This window comes from Phascolarctos cinereus, unplaced genomic scaffold, assembly GCF_003287225.1.
Source record: "Phascolarctos cinereus isolate Bilbo 61053 unplaced genomic scaffold, phaCin_HiC Scaffold_5;HRSCAF=322, whole genome shotgun sequence".
Taxonomy (NCBI): domain Eukaryota; kingdom Metazoa; phylum Chordata; class Mammalia; order Diprotodontia; family Phascolarctidae; genus Phascolarctos; species Phascolarctos cinereus.
The window spans coordinates 462,618,281-462,638,915 of record NW_027555958.1 but is presented as its reverse complement, the minus strand read 5'-3'; the positions used below and the strand labels follow the sequence as shown (position 1 = coordinate 462,638,915).

The 20,635-nt window shown below is 43.4% G+C and overlaps 1 protein-coding gene across 4 annotated transcripts in view; it reads right to left on the bottom strand.

Moving 5' to 3' along the window:
* Nucleotides 1-20,635, bottom strand: part of NFIA (nuclear factor I A) — a 471,982-nt gene that overhangs the window by 119,735 nt on the left and 331,612 nt on the right. For all 4 annotated transcript variants that reach the window (XM_020993052.2, XM_020993050.2, XM_020993053.2 and 1 more), the window contains exons 5-6: nt 9,970-10,087; nt 1,990-2,117 (exon numbers count right to left, since the gene is read on the bottom strand). In XM_020993052.2, coding sequence (XP_020848711.1) covers nt 1,990-2,117; nt 9,970-10,087 — 246 coding nt within the window. The remainder of the gene's footprint in view (nt 1-1,989; nt 2,118-9,969; nt 10,088-20,635) is intronic.

Below are 20,635 nucleotides of genomic sequence, written 5' to 3'. Positions count from 1 at the left end.
CACCACAAATAATAACAGCTAATAGTAATCACAATTGCTAGTATTTAAGTAGTGGCTTAGGGTCTACAAAGAACTTCACACAAGTTATTTCTTTTGATTGTCACAACAACCCTGGGAGATAGGTGCTATAATTATCCCCATTTTACAGATGAGGAAACTGAGGCACAGACAGATGAGGAGACATGCTAGATTTGAACCCAGGTCTTTCTGACTCCAAGTGAAGCACTGTTTCCACTGAGCCCCTCTGAGCTGCCTGGTTATCACAATTATGACAATGTAGATGTATTTATCACCTTTAACAAGAAGTATGCATGCACTTGTGAAAGGGCAAATCCATATCTTTATTTCACTGAAGGAAAGAATGGATACAATTGCCTGTCAGCCTTGCCAAAGAGATCCAAAGTCATCTTTTGGCCTATGACAGTTTTTCAGTAGCCTATAAAATTTTCATTAGCACTTAGCAAAGGTCATAGAGAAGACAGAGTCAATGTCATTGGTAGTTTGAAGGAGGAAAGTGCTAATGCCTTTCTGCAAGTTCTACTCATATTTCCAAGCTCATAGATCATTGCTTCTTTCAGATAAGGCTAAGTTGGTTTCAGCTAGAGACCTGTGGCCCAGTGCTGACCTGCATGGTGGGCATCCACTACGGACTGGTCTGGTCAAATGTATGACCTTGGTGAAGTGGGTAGAGCTGGAGAGCAGAGGTGAATCAAGACCCCATGCCCTCAGCTATGGTTAATCACTTTTGCAAATGCCATAAAATGCATAGAAGGGAAGAAGGCTAGATATCAGACAAGTTCTCTCATTTGGCCAACTGTCTGCTAAGTTAAAATTCATAGATGGCACAAAAAGTTTGGACCACCTTGCTGTCACCATGACTGCAGAAGCAAAAGCGGGGCACCTAGGATGGGGAATGATCTGGTTTGGTTCTTTGTTTTATTCACTACCCTGGTTACAGAGTTCACTGCCAAGTAGCCATCCTCCCAGCGATGAGCCTCTCCATACATAGGCTGGCCCTCGAAAAACAGATTCAGCCTTTTGCTGGGACCACTATTGAATTCTTTACAATAGAAGCATGTAAGCTCCTTGAGGGCAAGTACCATCTCTCGTCTTTGTCTTTACATCCTCAGTATGTAGAGTAGAGCCAGATACATTATAAGCACTTAATAAATGCTTGAGGAATTGAACTGAATTAAATTACAGTGCGGTGGAAGATATTTGTATAGCAGGCATCCTAGCATAGTCAAGAAAGAGCTGGCTTTAATATTAGGGAGACGGGTTCAAATCCCACCTTGCTATGTACCAGGTGTGCATTCTTGAGCAAGTCACTTACACTTCAGCACCCCAGGTGACTCCACCCCTAAAAGCTGCAGAGCAATGGTCAGTTAGCACTGGCTGAGGGAGTTTCCTCTCTGAGAATTCCAAACTATGATAAACCCATGGGTTCAGACCAAGACACACAGAAAACCACAATTTCACCAATAATTAAGCCAAAGATTTGGAAGACCATAATGTTCAAGAAATGGTTAAAAAAGGGGCAGGAGGAGTCCTATTTTCCAAGAATCCAAGCTACGCCTTCCAGTCCAAAGGGCTCATTCTTCCTTCCAACTCCTGATGGAAAATCAGGCCATCGAGACCATCAAGAAACCACATTGGTTACACCTTAAGGAGCTAGTAAGCAGAACAGCAGGACACTGGGCAGTGAAGACAGGTAAGCCTTGAATGCCACGCCATTAACTCTGTTGGGCTCTAGGACTTAAGCTGAGCTGTGGTGTCCCACAACTGGGTTGCCATGTTTTTAAAGGGAAGGTTTGCTCTCCAAGCATCCTGCCTTGGCTTTCCCCAACAGAACCCCAGATGGATAATGAGTGCCACAGGAATAGGAAGTGACCACAGTGCCATTTTCCTACCATGATACTCTCCCTCAGGTCTCCCTCCCAAGCACAGCCCAAACTCAAGGCTGCAGTGCCAGCTTCTGGCCACCTTTACCTGGCTCTACTTCATGCCATCCGCTTGACTGGCTGCCACTGCCTGGGGAACGTCCTTGGCTTGTATAAAAGGGCTCTTCACCAGGACTGTCCATTTCATCCTCCACAGATTTGAGGCGCTTTGTCGAGCTAGAAGAGTGAAGTGAGACATTTCAGAATGCAAAGCAATCATCTCTCCCCATTGAAAACCTCATTCCCGGCTTAAAAAGGAGAGATGGGAGGAAATAATTCCTGATCCGCTCATTCAGTCATTCATCAAACATTTTCAAAATATCTACTACGGGCAAAGCCTCATGCAGGGGGCATTAAGAGTAATATATTGACACAATCCTCCACTAGTCAAAGAAGGCTATTAGGGCAATACTAATAAAAGGAGGTGGGAGAGGGTCCTGAAACTCATGAAGCTTCCCATTAGGGGAGAAAAGACAGGCATTCAGTATGCATTTATTAAGTACCGATTACATACCATTCTAAGAAAAGAGGAGGGGGATAGGAGAAAACAATCCCTGCCCTAAAGAAGTTTATATTGGGGGAAGGGGGTGCTGACAGCAAGTACTCAGATAAATAAATATAAAGTAACTTTGGGTGGAAAGAGAACTGAAAACAGGCAGCTCTCTGGAGCCCTGAAGAAAGCTACGGTTTCTAACTAGTGGTGAGAAGTGACTCAGGGACAGTACATGCAAAAGCATGGAGGTGGGAGATTGGAGTGTCACGTGTGAAGAACAGCAAAAATGCTATTTTGGCTAGACTATATAGAGTGCATGAAGGGGGTAGAGCAAGCGGGCTGGTGTGGCTGAAATGGAGAAAGCATGACAGAGAAGAATGTGAAATCTGCTGGGAAAGTTAGATTGGAACCAGATTCTTGTGGGCTCTAAATTCAGACTAAGAAGTTTCTATAAATGAGATCAATCAATCAATCAACAGCCAATAAGTATTTATTAAATGCCTAGTATTTGGAAGACGCTGTTCTAGAATGACAGAAATATAGAGACACAAATGAAAGTCCCTGCCTTCACGGACGCTATATGATGAGGCATAAGAGATACGAAGGAAATAAGATATTTATTAAATGCCCGTTGTATGCAGAGGCAATGGAAGAAATACAAAGTTTAGATAAACATGGGCCCCTGCCCTCTTGAAATGAACAGATTAGTGGGGAGATAAGATGACATCATCAATAATACACAATATTACATGACATGTCAATCAGAGAACTGTTCAAACCAAGCCCTAAGGCATATTTGTAAAAGGCCTTAGTATAGTGCCTGGTACACGGTAGGCACTTAATCATTGCTCATTTCCTTTCCTTTCCTTCCCACATGAAGTTTGAAGGGGAAGGGAAGGTTAGGGATATTTCCATGTTGGGAAGTATCATTGAGAGAAGACTTAATCAGAGGATTCTTAGACCATATTAAATCTCAGTGATTCACAGTATTGATAGAGAAACATGGATGTTTCATAAATTAGGGCAAGGGGTTGGTTAGTATGCCATGGAAAGGCCAAAGATTCTGACAAGGGGATGTGGGAGAGAGGCAAAGATAGGTTTTACCTAAGTCACAAATGTCCCAAGTAAAATTAACTCGGCCAACACTTAATCAGGACCAATGCTGATTGTGACTGGCTTTTTCCTGCATTTTAAAGGACAGGCAATATGGCACACACCCTGTTGCAGGCCCTACCCAAAACCCTAATGATTAAAATACCCATTAAAATAATGGCATAGAGTAGAGTTGCTATCTCTAGAGAAATGGTTCCATGGTATATCATACAAAGCATAACATCAAAGACCTCAGGCTGAAGGTAACCATGGGGCCTTGAAGACAATGTCAGGGAAACATGAGCTTTGGAAGGCTTGGCCCCACTGGAACAGTTCAAGGATAGGCCTGGTGACATTTAATTTCCTTTACAATTAGGTTCCAGTCTGTCTTTCCAGACTGGTTTCACATAACTCTCCTTCAGGAGCTCTGCCTTTCAGCCAAAATGCCCCATATTCCATTTACCACCTCTGAGCATTTGCCTAGGCTGTGCCTGGGATACACTCCTTCCTCATTGCTGCCTCTTGGAATTTTCCATTTGCCTCAAAGTTCAGATCAAGGGCCATGCCCTACAGGATGCCTTTTCTAATCTTACTGGTCTAAGATCCAGTGACGTTGGCCTTGTTGTCCTTCATCCCATGACACTCCTGACTGTATTATCACTGACTATCTGTGCCTAGGATGCTATTTCATCTCAAGCCCCACCTTCTGCGGGAAGCCTTTCCCAATTCCCTTGAACATTAGCACCTTCCCTCTGAGATATGCCCAATTTATCTTGTATAATTTGTACATGGTTGCTTGATGTCATCTTTCCCATTACACCTTGAGCACCTTGGTGGCAGGGGCAGTTTTTCCCTTTCTTACATTTCCAGGGCTTAGCATGGAGCCTGGCACACAGTAAGGGTTCAATGAGTGTTGTGTTTACTTATATGAGTACATGGCACTTCCCGCAATATAATGTGAGTTATTTGAAAGTAAATATTTTCATTTTTATCTTTGCATCCCCAGTACATATCATAGTGCCTGGCACATAGTAGGTCCCAAATGAATGTTTGTTGATGTGGACCTAGGTCAGGAGAGTGCTTTTTCTCTCCAATACACTGTAAAATATGATGGCAATTAAATCCAAAGGTTCCCCAACTATTGCTCTTGATGCTACTGACATCTAAATAGCACTTTCAGGGTCTGCAAAGAGCTTTCCAGACATTATCTCCTTGGAGCGTCCTCACAACCTTGTGAAGCAGGCTAAAGGAATAGTTCTTTCCATTTCACAGATGAGGAAATGGAATCTGAGGGAACTCCAGCGATTTGTCCAGCCTCGCATATCTGGCAGGGGATTGGAACCCAAATCTTCCTGACTTCAAGTCCAACATTCAAAGGGTTATGGAATCAAAGGTTTTGAGGTCATGAGAGAGGCCATCCAGTCCAATGCCCTTCATTTACAGCTGAGGAAACTGAGGCCTGGAGAATACAAGTGACTTGAGCAAGGCCACACAGAGAGAGGCAAGATTTGAACCCAGGTCCTCTGGGTACAAATTCCACACACTTTCCACACTACCTCTCTTCTGTATTACTCTGTGAAAGGACTTTTGTTTGGGGCAGGGGAGACAAGGGTGAAAAATGTTTCAGTTCCTGTCCTCAAAAAGCTTATAGTCAACTACAGGGCAAGGGCTGTATTTCATCATTTCCCTCTGTTCCACAGCAGTCTGGACAACAGCATCAGAGGCATGAATTAAGTGACTGATGGGTGACCCTTTCTCCACAAAACTCAGCTATTCTGGGCACTGATAATGCTGCTGACTTTATGTAAAGACTTTTTTTTTTTTGGAGCCCAGCTAGAAGAGGCTAATGAGAGAAGAACAAACATATTACTGAGTTATTAACTAAGGAGGCTGGTTATAATTAGCTCCTTATCAGGGTTAGCTATTTGCAGAACACAAGGACAGTGATCGGGCCTCTAAGTGACATTAATAACCTGCCTTTCTGCTCCTTAAGCCAAAACAGAAGACAACAGGGCAGAGATGGGGCCTCGTCCTTGGATGTGAGCGCCACATATGCCAAACACATATGAAAAACAAAGAGCGTGATCGCTTCCAGCTGACGACTTGTGTGCATCTAACAAACTCACGTCTGCCGAGCTTCCCTCCCGTCAGAGAGCGCTCACCGTCCTCAAGCTTACGGCCAAATGAACACATTCACCATCTCGTTATTGCGATAGGGGACAACAAAAATACAACAGACCCACCCCCAGCCCCCCGTCCCCGAAACATTGAATTTGACCTGTGCTTTCGGGCAGTTTGTTTGTTCTGGATAACTGGCATTTTCAATAGCTGAGAATGCGAGGCATCAGCTGGGGAGGCAGGTGTCATCACGCTCAACCTTCCCTCTTCCCTTCTCCAGTAAGATGGAAATCTACAAGGGCAGCAGAACGGAGGGGACGCTTGGCTGTCAATTTCACTTCGGACATTGGCCCCAGAGGTGATTAGGCAAAATAAAAAAAAAAAAACATGGGCTCGTGAATGGCAAAAAATATGCAAAAGACAAGGTAAGGAACAGGATTCACCTCGGGTACGGAAACAGTCCTGTGAGTCGCTATTCCCCCGAACCAGGTTGTTGAGAATTTAAAACTTTAGAGCCTCATCTTGGAAGGAGGAAACCTCTGCCCTGATTTTTTAGGGTTTACAGAAATATAACCATATACAGTTTTATAGGAAAACCCGTTTAAAGGCAGAGACCTTTGGCCCTTCCGTTTTTGTATCCCCAGTGCCAAAAAAGCATATATTAAATAAATGATTGTTGAAGTGAAATAAGCGGATGTCAAATTTCTTTCCGTGTGGTCACCTCCTCCACACGTTGTCACAGCCAATGTTCCAGTTTATTTGGAAAATAATATTATCGTTGGTTTATTCTTGAGATAGAGTTGCCTAGAGTGGATAGAGTGCCTGGCTTGGATCAGGAAGACCTGTGTTCAAGCCCTTTCCCTGAGCTGACTGGCTATTTGACCTAGGGCTAGGAATTTAACCTCTCTGTGCTTCAGACAATCAATATATCTCGGAATGAGATGATATCAAAGATTTTGATTTATTTTCCTGCAAAAATCCCCCTCTCCCACTGTTTCCTTTTTAATTTTAGCTGCATTGGTTTTGTTTGTGCAAAAACGATCTACTTTTATGTAATCAGAGGAACTGGGTTCAAATTCCACCTCTGACGCTTATAACTTGTGTGACCATTAGCAAGCTACTTCAGTTTCCTCATCTGCAAATTTAACAGATTAGACTAGATGGCCTCGAAGGTCCCTTCCACTTTAGATCTATGAATGACTCACAGCCAAGGGATGGAAGGGGTTCTTATTCTAGAATTTCCCCATTTCCATGAGGATTAAATCCCAGATCTTTCATTTGTTTGTTCTACCTCGTTTCTTTGCATCTGATGCAGACTATCTAGAGGCAACACACTGACCTCAACACTCCTAAGAAGTCTGATTTTATCCATCCTGGTCCTTCCCACACCAATGCAAACTGGTACAAACCCCACAACTTGGTTGAGGGTCTTTGAATTCTCTCTCTCTCTCTCTGTCTGTCTCTCTCTCTCCTTCTCTTTTTTTGCTTTATCCTTCCCTGGTTTAGGCATCACAAATTGAGTTTATTAGCACATTTACTTTTTCCATATTTGAGAATAATTTGCGTAGTATTGATATTTCTTGTTCTTTAAAAGTTTGATAGAATTCTCCTGTAAATCTGTCTGGATCAGGACCATTTCTACCCCCCATTTTGTGATTCCTATATATCTGGTTCAATTTCTGTTTTTGTATTTGGATGAAGTTCTCTATCTGTTAGTCTGCTTATTTCGATATTTTTGTAGATGATCTTTTATTTTTAAAAAATTCCTTTTTCCTTGTGTATAACTATGTATAGTAGGTTCTGATAGTTTCTTTGCTGTGTATATTTTACCATGTTCATATAAAAAATTTTAAAATCTGATTTTACTCCATCTTCTTTTTACTCAGGTTGGCTAAAGGCTTATTGACCTTATTAATCTTTAGAAACTCCCCCAGCTTTTAGTGTTGTTTATCAGTTCTATGTCTTTTTTGTTTTCAATTTCTTTATTTCTCCTCTAGTTTTCAAGATTTCTTCTGTGTGGGACTTAGGTTTATTTGTTGGTTTTTAATGTTTTAATTGCATATCCAGTTCATTAGTTCCCTATTTTCTATTTTGTTAATGTATGTTGTAAGGGCTATAATTTTTCCTCTCAAGATTGTTTTACATGCGTTCCAGAAATTCTATTATTTTTTGTCTTATCACAGAGTTATTAATTGTCTCTGTGCTTTATTCTTTACCCCATTCGTTATTCAAAATATTTTTGTCAAGTTTCCACATGGGACTAAAATATTTTATTTGTGTTCTCTGTATGAATTGCTACTTTTATCGCATTGCGGTTTTTATAAGACACTTTAATATTTCATTTTTTATATTTATTTATAATTCATGCCTTTCACACATGATCTATTTTTATAAAAGTATTGCGTACTGTTGAGAAGTATGTATATTACTTAATGTTACTCTTCAAAAGACAGCGAATTCTCCAGCAGTTAATTTAGTTCTATATTTTCCCTTTTGTTTATCTAATACATGTGTCCAGATCTAAGGAAGAAACATCAAAGCTCTTACTATTATTCTGTTAACATCCATATATTTTTTTGCAATTCAGTTAACTTTTCCTTTATGAATTTAGATGTTATGACATTTGATGAGTACACATTTAGTAATAAGATTGGTTCACTGCCTATCCTCCTTTAAACATATAAAGCTTCCTCATCTCTACTGACATTGTAAAATTTTGATTTTGCTTTGTTTGACAGCATGATTGGAACTCTTGCTTTTTCAGATTTACCTGATGCGCGATTTTTGTTCTGGCCTCTTGTTTTGAGTCTCTGTGTTTGTGTCTGCTTTTTCAATGTTTCTTGTATACAGCAGACTTCTGGGTTGGGTTTGGTTATCCATTCTGCCTTCTGCCTACTGTCTTTCCTTTTACTGGATGACCACGGCTGAAGAAATGTCTCACCCAGAAGTTTATCTGGTGATGAACCTTGTCTGAATACAGACTGGTCTAGCAAAGACAGACAATAGCAGTATACCATTGGGTTTATCCTGGAAGCCTTTCGGCTTTGTAGAACCAGTCAGAACAGATGAATCCCCTGAACATTCTGGGCTCCTTCCATGCCATGGTGATGAGGCATTCTAGGAGGTCCAAGATAAAGGCCATCTTTCTTTGCAAAACACTTAAGTTTAATTGTGTGCTGGTGACCCTCACTAATATACTGATTAGCATTACTTCTTTAATTAAGGCCTTGGATGCTGTGACTCACCATTTGACCTCTTGCTGCTCAACTATTCTCCTCAATTTCCAATACAATCCTATTTAACGATTCTGTGCTCATTTCCATTTTCTTGCTCTTTTTCAAACTGTTCTTGTGGGAAGCCTCTTCCGTGCTCTCTCCTCTCTGGGCCCAGATGGAGCCTCTCCTCTTTCATGACCCCTTCCTTGAATAGCCCAGGTCCAAATGAGTTCTCCCCTCCCCCACAAGCTCCTGGGGCATTTGTATCCTGGAGCCCGGGATTTGCACTTATTAACGTGCTTTCTCAGCACTCGCCTCTGATATTATTTGGGTACCTCTGGGCAGGGTTTTTGGCTCTCTATTCCTCTGCTTCCTCATCTGTCAAATGGGGATAATGATTTTCATAGCACCTACCTCACAGGGCTGTTGTCAGGCTTGAATGAGATAGTGTCTGTCAAGCATTCACCAAACCTCAAAGCACTATACAGGAAGATGTCAGTGATTACTGTGGCTCTCTCCTTTTTGGGGTGGGGGATAATGGCTCCCACTTCTTTTGAGTTCCCCCACCCTCAGTGCTTGGCACAGTCCTGAGCACACAGTAGGCACTATAGAGACACTGGATTAAAACAAAGATGGCTCCTGAACAAGAGGGGCACAGAATGGGCAGGCATGGATGGGTTGTGATCTGCACTGTCGGAGGGACTGCCCACAACAGTGAGGTCACAGAACCGCTGCAGTAGGTGTAAAATCAAGCTATTTAAACATGAAACAATGCCTCCTATACTCTTCACAACAGGAAGTAGCTCACATGCAAGTGGAAACAATGCAATAATAAAAATGATGCTGTGATGATGATGATGAAAGGTGGCATGGGGGAGAGGACAGAGGACCAGCCATAGAGTCAGACGGAACTGGATGCGGGCCCAGCCTCTGACACTTACTGGGTGCATGACTTTGAACAAGGCCCTCAGACTGGAACATGCAGATGACTGGCTGAGCAGTGTCAGGGGAGGGAGCTTCCACACTGGGAGTCCTCGATGCCGATGAAATCAGAAGCCTGGCCCAACATCACAAGCAACAGCTATGATACACAGCCCCCCAGTCCAAGTACCTGGTCGAGGATGTACTGGGTAAAGACCTCCTCATTGCTCCTGGGCTCATGCTGTAGTAGGAAGAACTTTCCAAATCGGAGAGAGAGAAATTGGGGCCAGTTCCTGCAGCTATCGGCGCTAGAAAATCAAAGGAAAAATCCATTAAGTCCTGGGAAGAAACATCAATAGAGACAGCCTAATTTAGCACGGGCTCCCCTATAGCATAACTGAAACAATCAGTTATGGGCTTGGAAGGATGGAGCCTTGGCAGGATGCTAAAGAGACCCTTCTTGAGGATGCCATCTTTTTTTTCTCATGGACTTTTGAATTCCCACTACTGTTCCTAGCATTCCTGGGATGCCTTTCAGAAAACCACAGCTACCTTGGGTCTTCCACACTCCTGGAACAAACCTAACCCCTTTTGGTTCCACAGTTGCCCTTCCTCCTGAGAAAGTAGAAGGATGTGAAAGTTACATACAGCCTTTTAATCTAGAAGATGGAGAAAAAATTGCGAATAAAGACATAAACCGTGGAATGGGGAAGAAGCAGTTAAATATTGATGTATGTTGTGTCCTTATCTGTTTTACTTGTACTATGTCTCTTTCTCTATACATTAGTTCATCAGGTCCTGAGTGTGTTTAAAATACATATTAGTCCTCAAATTTGGCTTCCACCCTTCTTTTCCCCCATATTGTTACCCAGCTACTTATAAAGTTCTGAACTCAATGCAATTCCACAAGCATCTATTAAACACCTCCTCCAACATTCCAGCATAATCTGCACTTACAAAGACAAAAACAGAATTGTTCCTGCCCTCAAGGGGTCTCTACGTACACATGTCAACACATACGTGTGAAGCAAGTAGGAGGGGAGGGCCTGCCAACGAGGGCAAATAGAACACTTGAGTAAAAATGTGAGACAGGCTGAGAAAAGTGAATACAAAATCTATGTAAACAATATAAAGGGCTGTTTTGTTCTGCCTGTGTTTGTTTTCGCAAGGAGGGGGCAATGATCACTGGGGAAACAGCAAAGGTCTTTTGTAGGAAGTGGTACCTGAGCTAAGCCCTTAAGAGAGCTAAGGGTTTCCAGGCAAAACAGTAAGGTGGGAGGGCACTCCAGGCATCGGGGACAGCCCTGTGCAAAGGCATGGGGGGAGGAGATGAAAAGTGATCGATACCAGGAGCAGCAGGTAGGTCAGTCTGGCTGGAAAACACAGCATGCAACCCTTGGCCCTTCCACTCATCTGTTCTCAGGAAGTACCACGGAATCTCACACTTGGCAGGAAATCCAGATATCTTCTCCTTGAATCTCTTTTTAAACTCAACACTATTTATGGTCTTCATCTATTTGCACAACAAATCTCTCAAGCCTGGAAGCTTTCCTTTTCCCCCGGGTTTGAAATCCTTATCTTCCTTCAAGGTGAAACTTCCCTTGGGCATTATCTCCTCATGACATCTTCCCTGATTGCCCCAGTAGGGATGGCTCATTCCCTCCACCAACATCCTTGCACCAACAAGTAATTATGATGAGTAGCTAACATTTACATAACACAACATTTAAGGTTTGTAAAGAGTTTTTCAGATGGTATTTCATTTATTCTCACCAAAAGCCTGGGAGATAGGTACTATAATTATCATTCCCATTTTACAGATGAGGAAACTGAGGTCCAGAGAAGGCCCCATGACTCCCAAGCCCAATTAAGCAGCAGAGTCTGGTTACCTAGGTAACTCCAAGATTAGCATTCTTTCCATTGCACCAAGGATGATGTTCCTGGGTAAAAAGCTCTAAGAGAAACTAACATTTATGGTAGAGAAGATAATGGAGGCAATTGGGTGGTTCAATGGGTACAGCACTAGACTTAGAGTCGGGAAGACCTGAGTTCGAATGTATCCTCAGACACTCACTAGTGTGTGTGGACCCTGGACAAACCATTTAAGCTCTGTTTGGCTCAGCTTCCTTAACTGTAAAATGGGGATGATAATAGCCTCTATCTTACAATGTTGTTGCTAGAACAAAATGAGATCATTTTTGGCAAGTGTCTAGCTCAGTGCCTGGCATACAGCAGGAGCTTAATAAATGCTTGCTTCCTTCTCAGCACCTCCCAGGTTTATTGTGATGATCAAATGAGATAATATTTATAAAGTGTTTTGCAAACCTGAAAGCGCTACAGATTACTGCTTTTATTTTTATTATTATTATTATTACTAAACAAATTCATAAATCAAGACCCTGTTTACACTGAAATAAACTAAATTACTTTTTGTTATATAAAGGTGGGATCAAGAACACCCTGTCTCATTGCAGCCTTGATATATCATAAGTAGATTTCTCAATCAATTAATCAAATGACTAATCATGAAAAGTCCACTGGATGAATTGAAATAATACCAGACAGGAAGTTTATTAAATAACGCAGACAGTAAGTCTATTCTAAGTAGCAGAGGGGCTTTGTTATGGCACCAAGTCTTATATAAAAGCAAGAAGTTAGCAGGAGTCAGAGAGTTAACGGAACATTGGAGCGAGGGTCGTGCTCTAGACAAAAATTCCTGAGAGGAAGAAGGGGGTTTGTATATACATATGCACGTACATGTCAATACACACACAAACATGTACTGCATACATGTGTGTACACAGTCACTTATCGATGTGCATGTATGTGTAAAATATACGTACATGTGTATGTATGAGGGCAGCTAAGTGGCACTGTGGACAGAGTGCCAGTGAGGAGTCAGGAAGACTCATCTTCATGAGTCCAATTCCAGCCTCAGAGTCTTACTAGCTGTGTGACACCGGGCAAGTCACTTTAACCTGCTTGCCTCAGTTTCCTCATTTGTAAAATGAGCTGGAGAAGGAAATGGCAAACCACTCCAGTAACTTTGCCAAGAAAACCCCAAATGGGGCCACAAAGAGATGGATACAACTGAAAAAATTACTGCACAACAAAATTATGTATATACACATATATCTACTATCTATGTGTATATTACCTATACACATAGTATGCTTATATACTGTATTCATATATATATATATATGTGTGTGTGTGTGTGTGTGTGTGTATGTGTGTGTGTGTATACATATATATTCAGTCTTAAATACATTTTTGTGGGGAGGATTATTCAAGCATTTGGGTCCCCATTTGGGTCCCAAATAACTGGCAACCCTGAAAATCTTTAGCAATAATCTTCATGCTTCTTAACTCCCATTTAAAGAAGAGTGAGAACATTCATCAGTGCCCAAGATAGAGTTGATTGCAACCTAGATGCAAGACAGTTAAAATTTTCTACCTTTTCAAATTCATGGACAGACTTAGTTAGACATCTTTGGCTCTAGAGGAAGATGGACCAGGCCTCTGCTTCACTCAGGTTCATAGCTCATGTGTCCCACTAGAGATGTGTCCACGTTTGTTTGTTTTTTTGAGGGACGAGGGGAGGCAACTTTATAATAATGTTGTTGTTCAGTTGTTTTCTTAGTCATATCTGACTCTCTGTGACCCCATTTAGGGTTTTCTTGGCAAAGACTCTAAAGCGGTTTGCTACTTTCTTCTCCACCTCATTTTACAGATGAGGAAACTGAGGCACACAGGGTTAAGTGACTTGCCCAGGGTCACACAGCGAGTGAGGCTGGATTTGAACTCATGAAGATGAGTCTTCCTGGCCCCCTTAATAATAGTTAATTGCACTAATTCACATCTATACAGCTCTCAGTGGTTTTCAAAGCACTCTTTAACATTTCTGCTCCAGGGGAATTAGGAGTATGACCAAGATAAGGAAGAATATCAGTGGGAGGGAAATGGAGGAAAGAGTTCTGATGGGACTGAGAACCATGACCCCTTCCTACCCTTCCCCCCACCCCACTCTTGCCAGTGGCTAGCTGCCAGATGTGCCTTTACTTTGACCCTTTGTCTCTGTTGGGAGGACCAAAAATGCTTTGGAAAACCTTGTGTTGACTTTGTCAGCTTTGCAAAGTGGAGGGAGGTGGGAAAAACAGGTAAAGTGGGGGGGGGCATGGATTGTGTAGGAAAAATATTTTCCTTGATAAGCTCACAGATAACATCCAAGTTTCAAGTGTCTCCTTAAAATGTCAGGGAAGATGGGACCACGTGCAGGGGGAAATTACACGTATGAATATGGTGGGCCTGAATTTAAAGAGGTTAGAAAAAACAAAACTCCATAGAAGTAGAGCTAAAAACACACCTTCTCATAGCTGGTTTTAATTCTGCATCTCAACTGTTCAAAATACTTCTCAGCCTATGGGATGGGCTGTGTTGCCTACTGGGTAGAGTACTGGGCCTGAAGTCAGGAAAACCTGCGTTCAAATCTGACCTCTGAGACTGACCTGAGTTCAAATCCGACCTTTGAGACTTACTAGCTGTGTGACCCTGAGCAAGTCGCTTAACCCCTGTTTGCTTCCATTTCCTCATCTGCAAAATGGGGATAATAAATGCACCTATCTCCCACAGTTGTTGTAAAGATCAAATTAGATAATATTTGTGAGTGTTACATTCTGTTGGGGGCAACATTTAAACAAATCAAGAAAGTTCTGTTGAGGACAAGAGGGAGCTATGACCAGGAAAGGGTCCCTGTAGTTGATTCCTGAAGGAAGCTAAGGTTCTAAGTAAATGAGTGCCCCAGGCACAGGGCAGCCTGTGCAAAGGAAGGGTATGAGGCAGGCTCTGGAATGGAGGATTCAGACCGCGGCAAGCTGGCCCGCCACGTTGGCTGGAACACAAAGCATGTGAGTTCCCGAGAGGCCCAAGGGCCTGGGCTGGAGAGTCTGGGCTTTGTTCCGTCAACAATGCAGAAGGAATCAGGGCCCGGTGGTCTGAGCCCAACATCAGACACTCTTTCACCTGGACCGGGATGCTCATTATCATACTATAGAAAAGTAAATGAAATGACCTATTTTGTTATGAAAGGCACGATGGGACGGGTTTGGGTTCCAATCCAGACCTTGCTACTCATCCGCAGTAGCAGGGTTACCCAATCCAATTTTCTTTAGGATTTCATCTTGGGAAACAAACCAGAAAAACATGGCTCTTTACATCCCAGAACAGGATTACTGCTTTGAAATCGAGAGGGACTCTGGCTAAGTCTTTTCTCCTTTCTGTGTCTGTTTCCTCATCTAGAAAAGGGGACAATAATACTTATTCTGTCATAACCAGGGTGAGGGTCTCTTACTGGGGTTCCACATCCACTCATTTCCTCTCTCTCTAGGTCTCAGTTTACCTTTGTGGAAAATGGGAATAAGCATCTTTGCACTATCTCCGTCCCTGGAAGGATTGTTATAAAAATCACTTAGTCTCTCTCTGTGCCCGAATTATAGAAGACGTATCGACACTTATTGCTGGAGGGAGCTTCCACACTAGAAGTCTCCTACATGGATGAAATCAGTGGCTCAGACAAAAGCATAATTAAGATGGATAAGTACCAGGAATATAAGGAATCCAATTGGTATTACAGAGATTAAGAAGTGATCATCTTTTCTATGGCACTTTGAGGTTCCCAAAATGCTTTCCTCACAACAAATCTGGATCTCAGCATCCTAAGCTGTAAAATGAAGAGCTCTATATCTATAAGTCTGTGGAGTGGGCTATATTATAATTATAACATTAATATTATTTATTATAATTGTATAATATGTACTATGAATTATAAATTATCTCCATTTTAGAGATGGTGAGAACTTGCCCACTGCCTGGGGGCTGTAAATAGTGCCTGGATTCAGAGTGAGGGTTCCTGCCTCCAGGACTAGTGTGCTTCCACATTTTGCTGCCTGTCCCACCTGAGGGCAGGGACCTCTCTTGTTTCCCACCAAAGCGCCTGGAAGAGGGCTGAGCCCACAGCTGAAGCTCAATAACCACAGGCTGGATTGAATCATGAAAGAAAGAACAGTGGCTTTGGTAGCTTCAGCCCCCAGGGCCACATCTCAGCGCTGAACCTACTCCCTCTGTGTGTCCTAACACTAAAGCAGTGAACTAACTGGCTTAATTAACTGTGGTTAATTATCGCAACTTCACCAATCCACAGTTCTATACTCCTTTACAGCTTACAAAGCTTCTCACTATTTCCAGAAGAGTTGGGAATAATTAGTCCAAGTTTTATCACCTCATTCTCCCAAAGGGTAAACGAGGCTCAGCTAAGAAAGCGATTTGCCCATGTTTACACTGATACAAGTTAGAGGCAGAATTTGAGTCTGTCTGTTTCCCTAATTCTAGGACCCACTGCATGTTGCCTTTACTTGAAAATCTGTCAGACAACTGGAGGGGAGAGGATGGTGATCAAAGAAGAGTTTTCTCCAAGGGATGGTGGTGGGGAGAAAGGGAGTTTATAGGATCTAATGACACTGACTGACAATAATAATAATAACAATAACAATAATAATAAGTAATTATTAAGCACCTGCTATATAGCAGGACTGTGCTAGGCACTTTATAATCATTATTTCATTTGATCCTCACAACTCTCAGGGGTGGGTGCTGCCCTTATCCTCATTTGAGGAAACTGAGACAAACAGAAGTTAAGTGACTAGTCCAAGGTCACACAGCTGGTCAGTGTCTGAGGTCACATTTGAACTCAGGTCTTCTTGACTCCAAGTCCATCACTCTGTGCACTGTGGCACCCCCTGGCTGCCTTTTGGTATAATAAGCCTGTAAGAATTCACACTGAGAGACTGGACAGACAGGGAAAACAAAAACAAAAAATAAAAAGCCAGTGGCACAGGCCAAGCATAGCTTATGACTGTTTTGTAGCCAAGATTTCACAAGCAAGTTCATGTCGCTGCTCCGAAGAGCTGCCCAAATTCCCATTTATCGTTTTACCTATGAGGCCAGCAGCAAGATACTCAAGGCTATTAAAACTTGAACAAATCAGGAATGATTTGAAAAAGAAAATTAAGTCAGGAGGTAATTTAGGACAAGAAAACCCAACTCCTTTGTTCCTTCCCTTTTCCCGTAATCTACTTCCTGAGCATGGCCTCTAAGAGAGGGCTTGGAGGGAGGGGGGCATCAGCATAGTCAAATTAACTCATTTTATCAATTTGTGCTTTCTTCTGACTTTCCTGACAGCCCTTCCACAATGCTGTAAAACTGATGAATTTGCATGAAAGAAGAAGGCTGGGTGAGTAATCTGGGGATGAGGTCCTGGGGCCGGGGACCACCATAACTCAGACTTCTTACAGATCCGAGGATGCCGCAGTGCGAGCAGCTCTGGATTGCAGAAATGACCACGCTGCAGTCAGCCAGCCCTGAATGGAAATCAATCCTGCAGGTATCTGTGGGCGCTCCAGAACCATTCTGGATTCTCCCTGCCTCCCCTGCCCTGTTCTGCTCTGCTAGCCTGAACCTCTGAGCATCCCCCCAACCCCAACCAATCTTCTCCAAACAGGAACACACAGAGAAAGGCAGCAGAAGGAAACAGGGACTTCCCTGGGAGAGACAATGAACTTCCCAGCTCTTCTCAGATTCACGGAATGCTTTGTGGCTAGGTGATTAACCCCCTCTGTGATACTGCTTCAATCACCAGAGCTGGATGGGCCCGGAGGGCACAACAATAAGAGATCTCAGGACCACAGATCTACAAGGAGAGGCTATCTAGTCTTCATTTTACAAATGAGGAAACTGAGGCCCAGAGAGGTAAAGGCATTGCCCAAGATCCCACAGATTACAGGATAATAGGATCATAGATGAGGGTCTGGAAGGAGCCTCAGAGGCCATCTGGTTTAACCCCCTACATTTTACAAATGAGGAAACTGAGGCCTAGAGGAGAGACATGCTCAAGGTCACACAAGTGGCAGATCTCTTATTTAAGCCCAGGTCCTCTGACTCGAAACATAATGCTCTTCCCACTGGACCACACTGCCCAGAAGAAGGAAAACAACATTTATCTGGTTCTGAGCAGAGAGGAAAAAACATACTAACTGCCTGTGTACTTTGGGCAAATGAATCTCCTTGTGCCTCTGTTTCCTGTTTGTAAAATTCCTCATTTGCACAAATGGGGAAATGGAGGCCCAGGGAGACTTGCAGAATTTGCCCAAGCTCACATAGGTAGAGTGTGGTTGTAGGTCCTCTGATGCTGGATTCGCCCTGTTTCTACAATGAATATTTCAGACCTTCATTTCCTCCAATAGAACATAAGCTCATTAAGGGGAAGAGCCATATAGGTTTAAATTTAGATCACTGGTACTTCATGGGTGCAGGCAGACCCTTAATGACTGGCTGGCTGCCTGTTAACTGACTGACTGACTGAATAATGCAGGCTCACCAAAACCAAAGCTTTGGGCAGCTTAGCTTTTGACTTCCAGCCTGCAACAATGGAGGGCTAATTGCTTCGCAACATCCTGGAGCCCTAAATGAGGCCCCAAAGGGATGCTGTGGTAACCTGGAGAAAGACCATCTGGCCATCTCTCTGTCTGTCCCCAACCTCTCTTCCCCAACTTCTCTACTTAAATGCTAAATAATCATGTCAGAGGTCCACACTGGGCCCACAGTCCCATACATCTTACACAATCCACAGACAGGTAGTGTGCCTCCAGCCCTTACAAGTTCATATCGCCATGCATTTTCTGGCGTGATCTCTTTATAGCCTGGAGCTGAAGCCGAGAGTGGTCCCCATTCGATTCTGGACCCAGTATGCATCCAGAGACTGTGTTAGCTTGATCTGGCTCGTGTTCATTATCCAGGGGTTGGGTTAATCTGTTACGGTTAGCCTTCAAGGTCCAGGGATTGGGTTAGGCTAGTATAGCTAGCCTTCATCTCCAGAGATTGGGTCAACCTAGTACAGCTGGCCTTCATGTTATGATTTCAGGAGTTTTTAACCTTTTTTAAAACGATGGACCCCTTTGGCAATTCTGGTGATGCTTTATGAATCCCTGGTCAGAATCGTGTTTTTAAATGTGTAAAGTAAAATCCACAGGCTTAAAATGAAATCAATTACACAGAAATACAACAATCAAAATTCTAAAATAACAGTTCCTGGACCTCAGGTTAAGAAGCCCTGATCCAGTGGCTGTTTTCTCTCTCCTTTTTTTTTCCCCTCAAACTTTTTAGGCATTTGGGGTTAAGTGACTTGCCCAGGGTCACACAGCTAATAAGTGTCAAGTGTTTGGTCTGAGGTCGGATTTGAACTCAGGTCCTCCTGACTTCAGGGCCAGTGATCTATCCACTGTACCACCTAGCTGCCCCGTGTTTTCTCTCTCTTAATTTGTATGCTCTATAAACCAGAGAATGCACTCCACAGTGTGAGCCCCCAACCCAGAATGCATTGGGAACATGCTCAACATTAGCCATCAGTGTCCAATCAGATGCCAAGTTGACTTTGATAGCATCTCTCCCACACGTCTCCACTCACCCACCGCCACCACCCTAGTTCAGGTCCTTATCACCTTTTACCTGGATTACTGTCCATACCCCTGCATTGGCCTCCCTGCCTCAAGCCTGTCCCTTTGCCTCCACGCGGCTGCCAAAGTGCAACTACAATAGCACAGGTTTGATAAGGGGACTCTGACGCTCAAGAATCTTCACTGGCTCCCTGTTGCTCCTCGGATAAGATACAAGCTCTTCCTCCTGTCTATTATTAGAGCCTGTGAATTAAGGCTGTGGGCTACCCTTCCAGGCTTACTTGACATCACTACCCATCTCAGATTCAGGGTTCCAGCTAAAACGTTGACTTGCTTTTCCTTGACTTCATCATACTATTCCCACCTCGGTGCTCGGGCATTCCATCCCTTGCTTCTGTCTTGGAATCCTTAGCTGTTTTCAAAGTTCAGCTCAGGTAGCCCCTCCTCCATGAAGCATTTCTTGATCCCCGCCCCCCCCCCCAACTAATGTAGATTTATTTTTGTGGATGCTGAATCCCAGTAATAGACTTCTTCATAGAGTTCTTCAGGGATGGGCACTGTTGGTTTTTGTGAGAGCCTGGCACATTGTAGGGGCATAAGTGCTGGACAAATCGGTTTGGATTTCTGACTCCAGTTCGGTGCTGGATCACTGTGTCAGACTATGCCAGAGCACATTCTGAAAAGTTCTTTATGTCCTTCTTACTTGGGGAGGGGGAAGGGAAGGGGCCACATCTACTCTTTCATCTTTTAAGAACCTTCCAATGAGGAGTATAGCATTCACTCCCCTGCGCCATGGCTGTGCCTGCATCATTGCTGTGATTATTATGAAAGCCCTTCCAAGCGCGTGAATGACCTACGGATGGTAGCAGTGCCCTGGCTGGATGTCCACGTGAAGAAGAGATGAGCTGAACCCCCTCTCACAAGTCTTTAAGAATATGAATGTGCTGGGGCGGGGGTGGGGTGGGGGGTGTCCTGGCCATCCCAGCTTTAAATCCAGACCATGGAGATGTTCAATAACTGCTGAATTCTGCAGAGTCGGCAACTGAAATGAGCAAAGGGCCTGACAGTTGACCTTGGAGCAGGCCCCAGTCATGGGGCCACCTGGCCAATGGCTCTCCCTGGGAAGCAGGGAGGGGCAAAGTGCTTAATGGAAGAGAATGGGCCCTCCGTTGACAGCTCCCTTTGATGGATGGTAATGGTAAGTGAAGGGACCCCTTTGGCATGAGCTCCGATTTCATCTCCCAGGGTGGTCTACGTGCCCCTATACACGTGCGCACATACACACACACAAACATGCCAGGGACACATTTCAGTCCCTCCTCGGAGGGCGTGAGGATGAGAAAAGCCAAA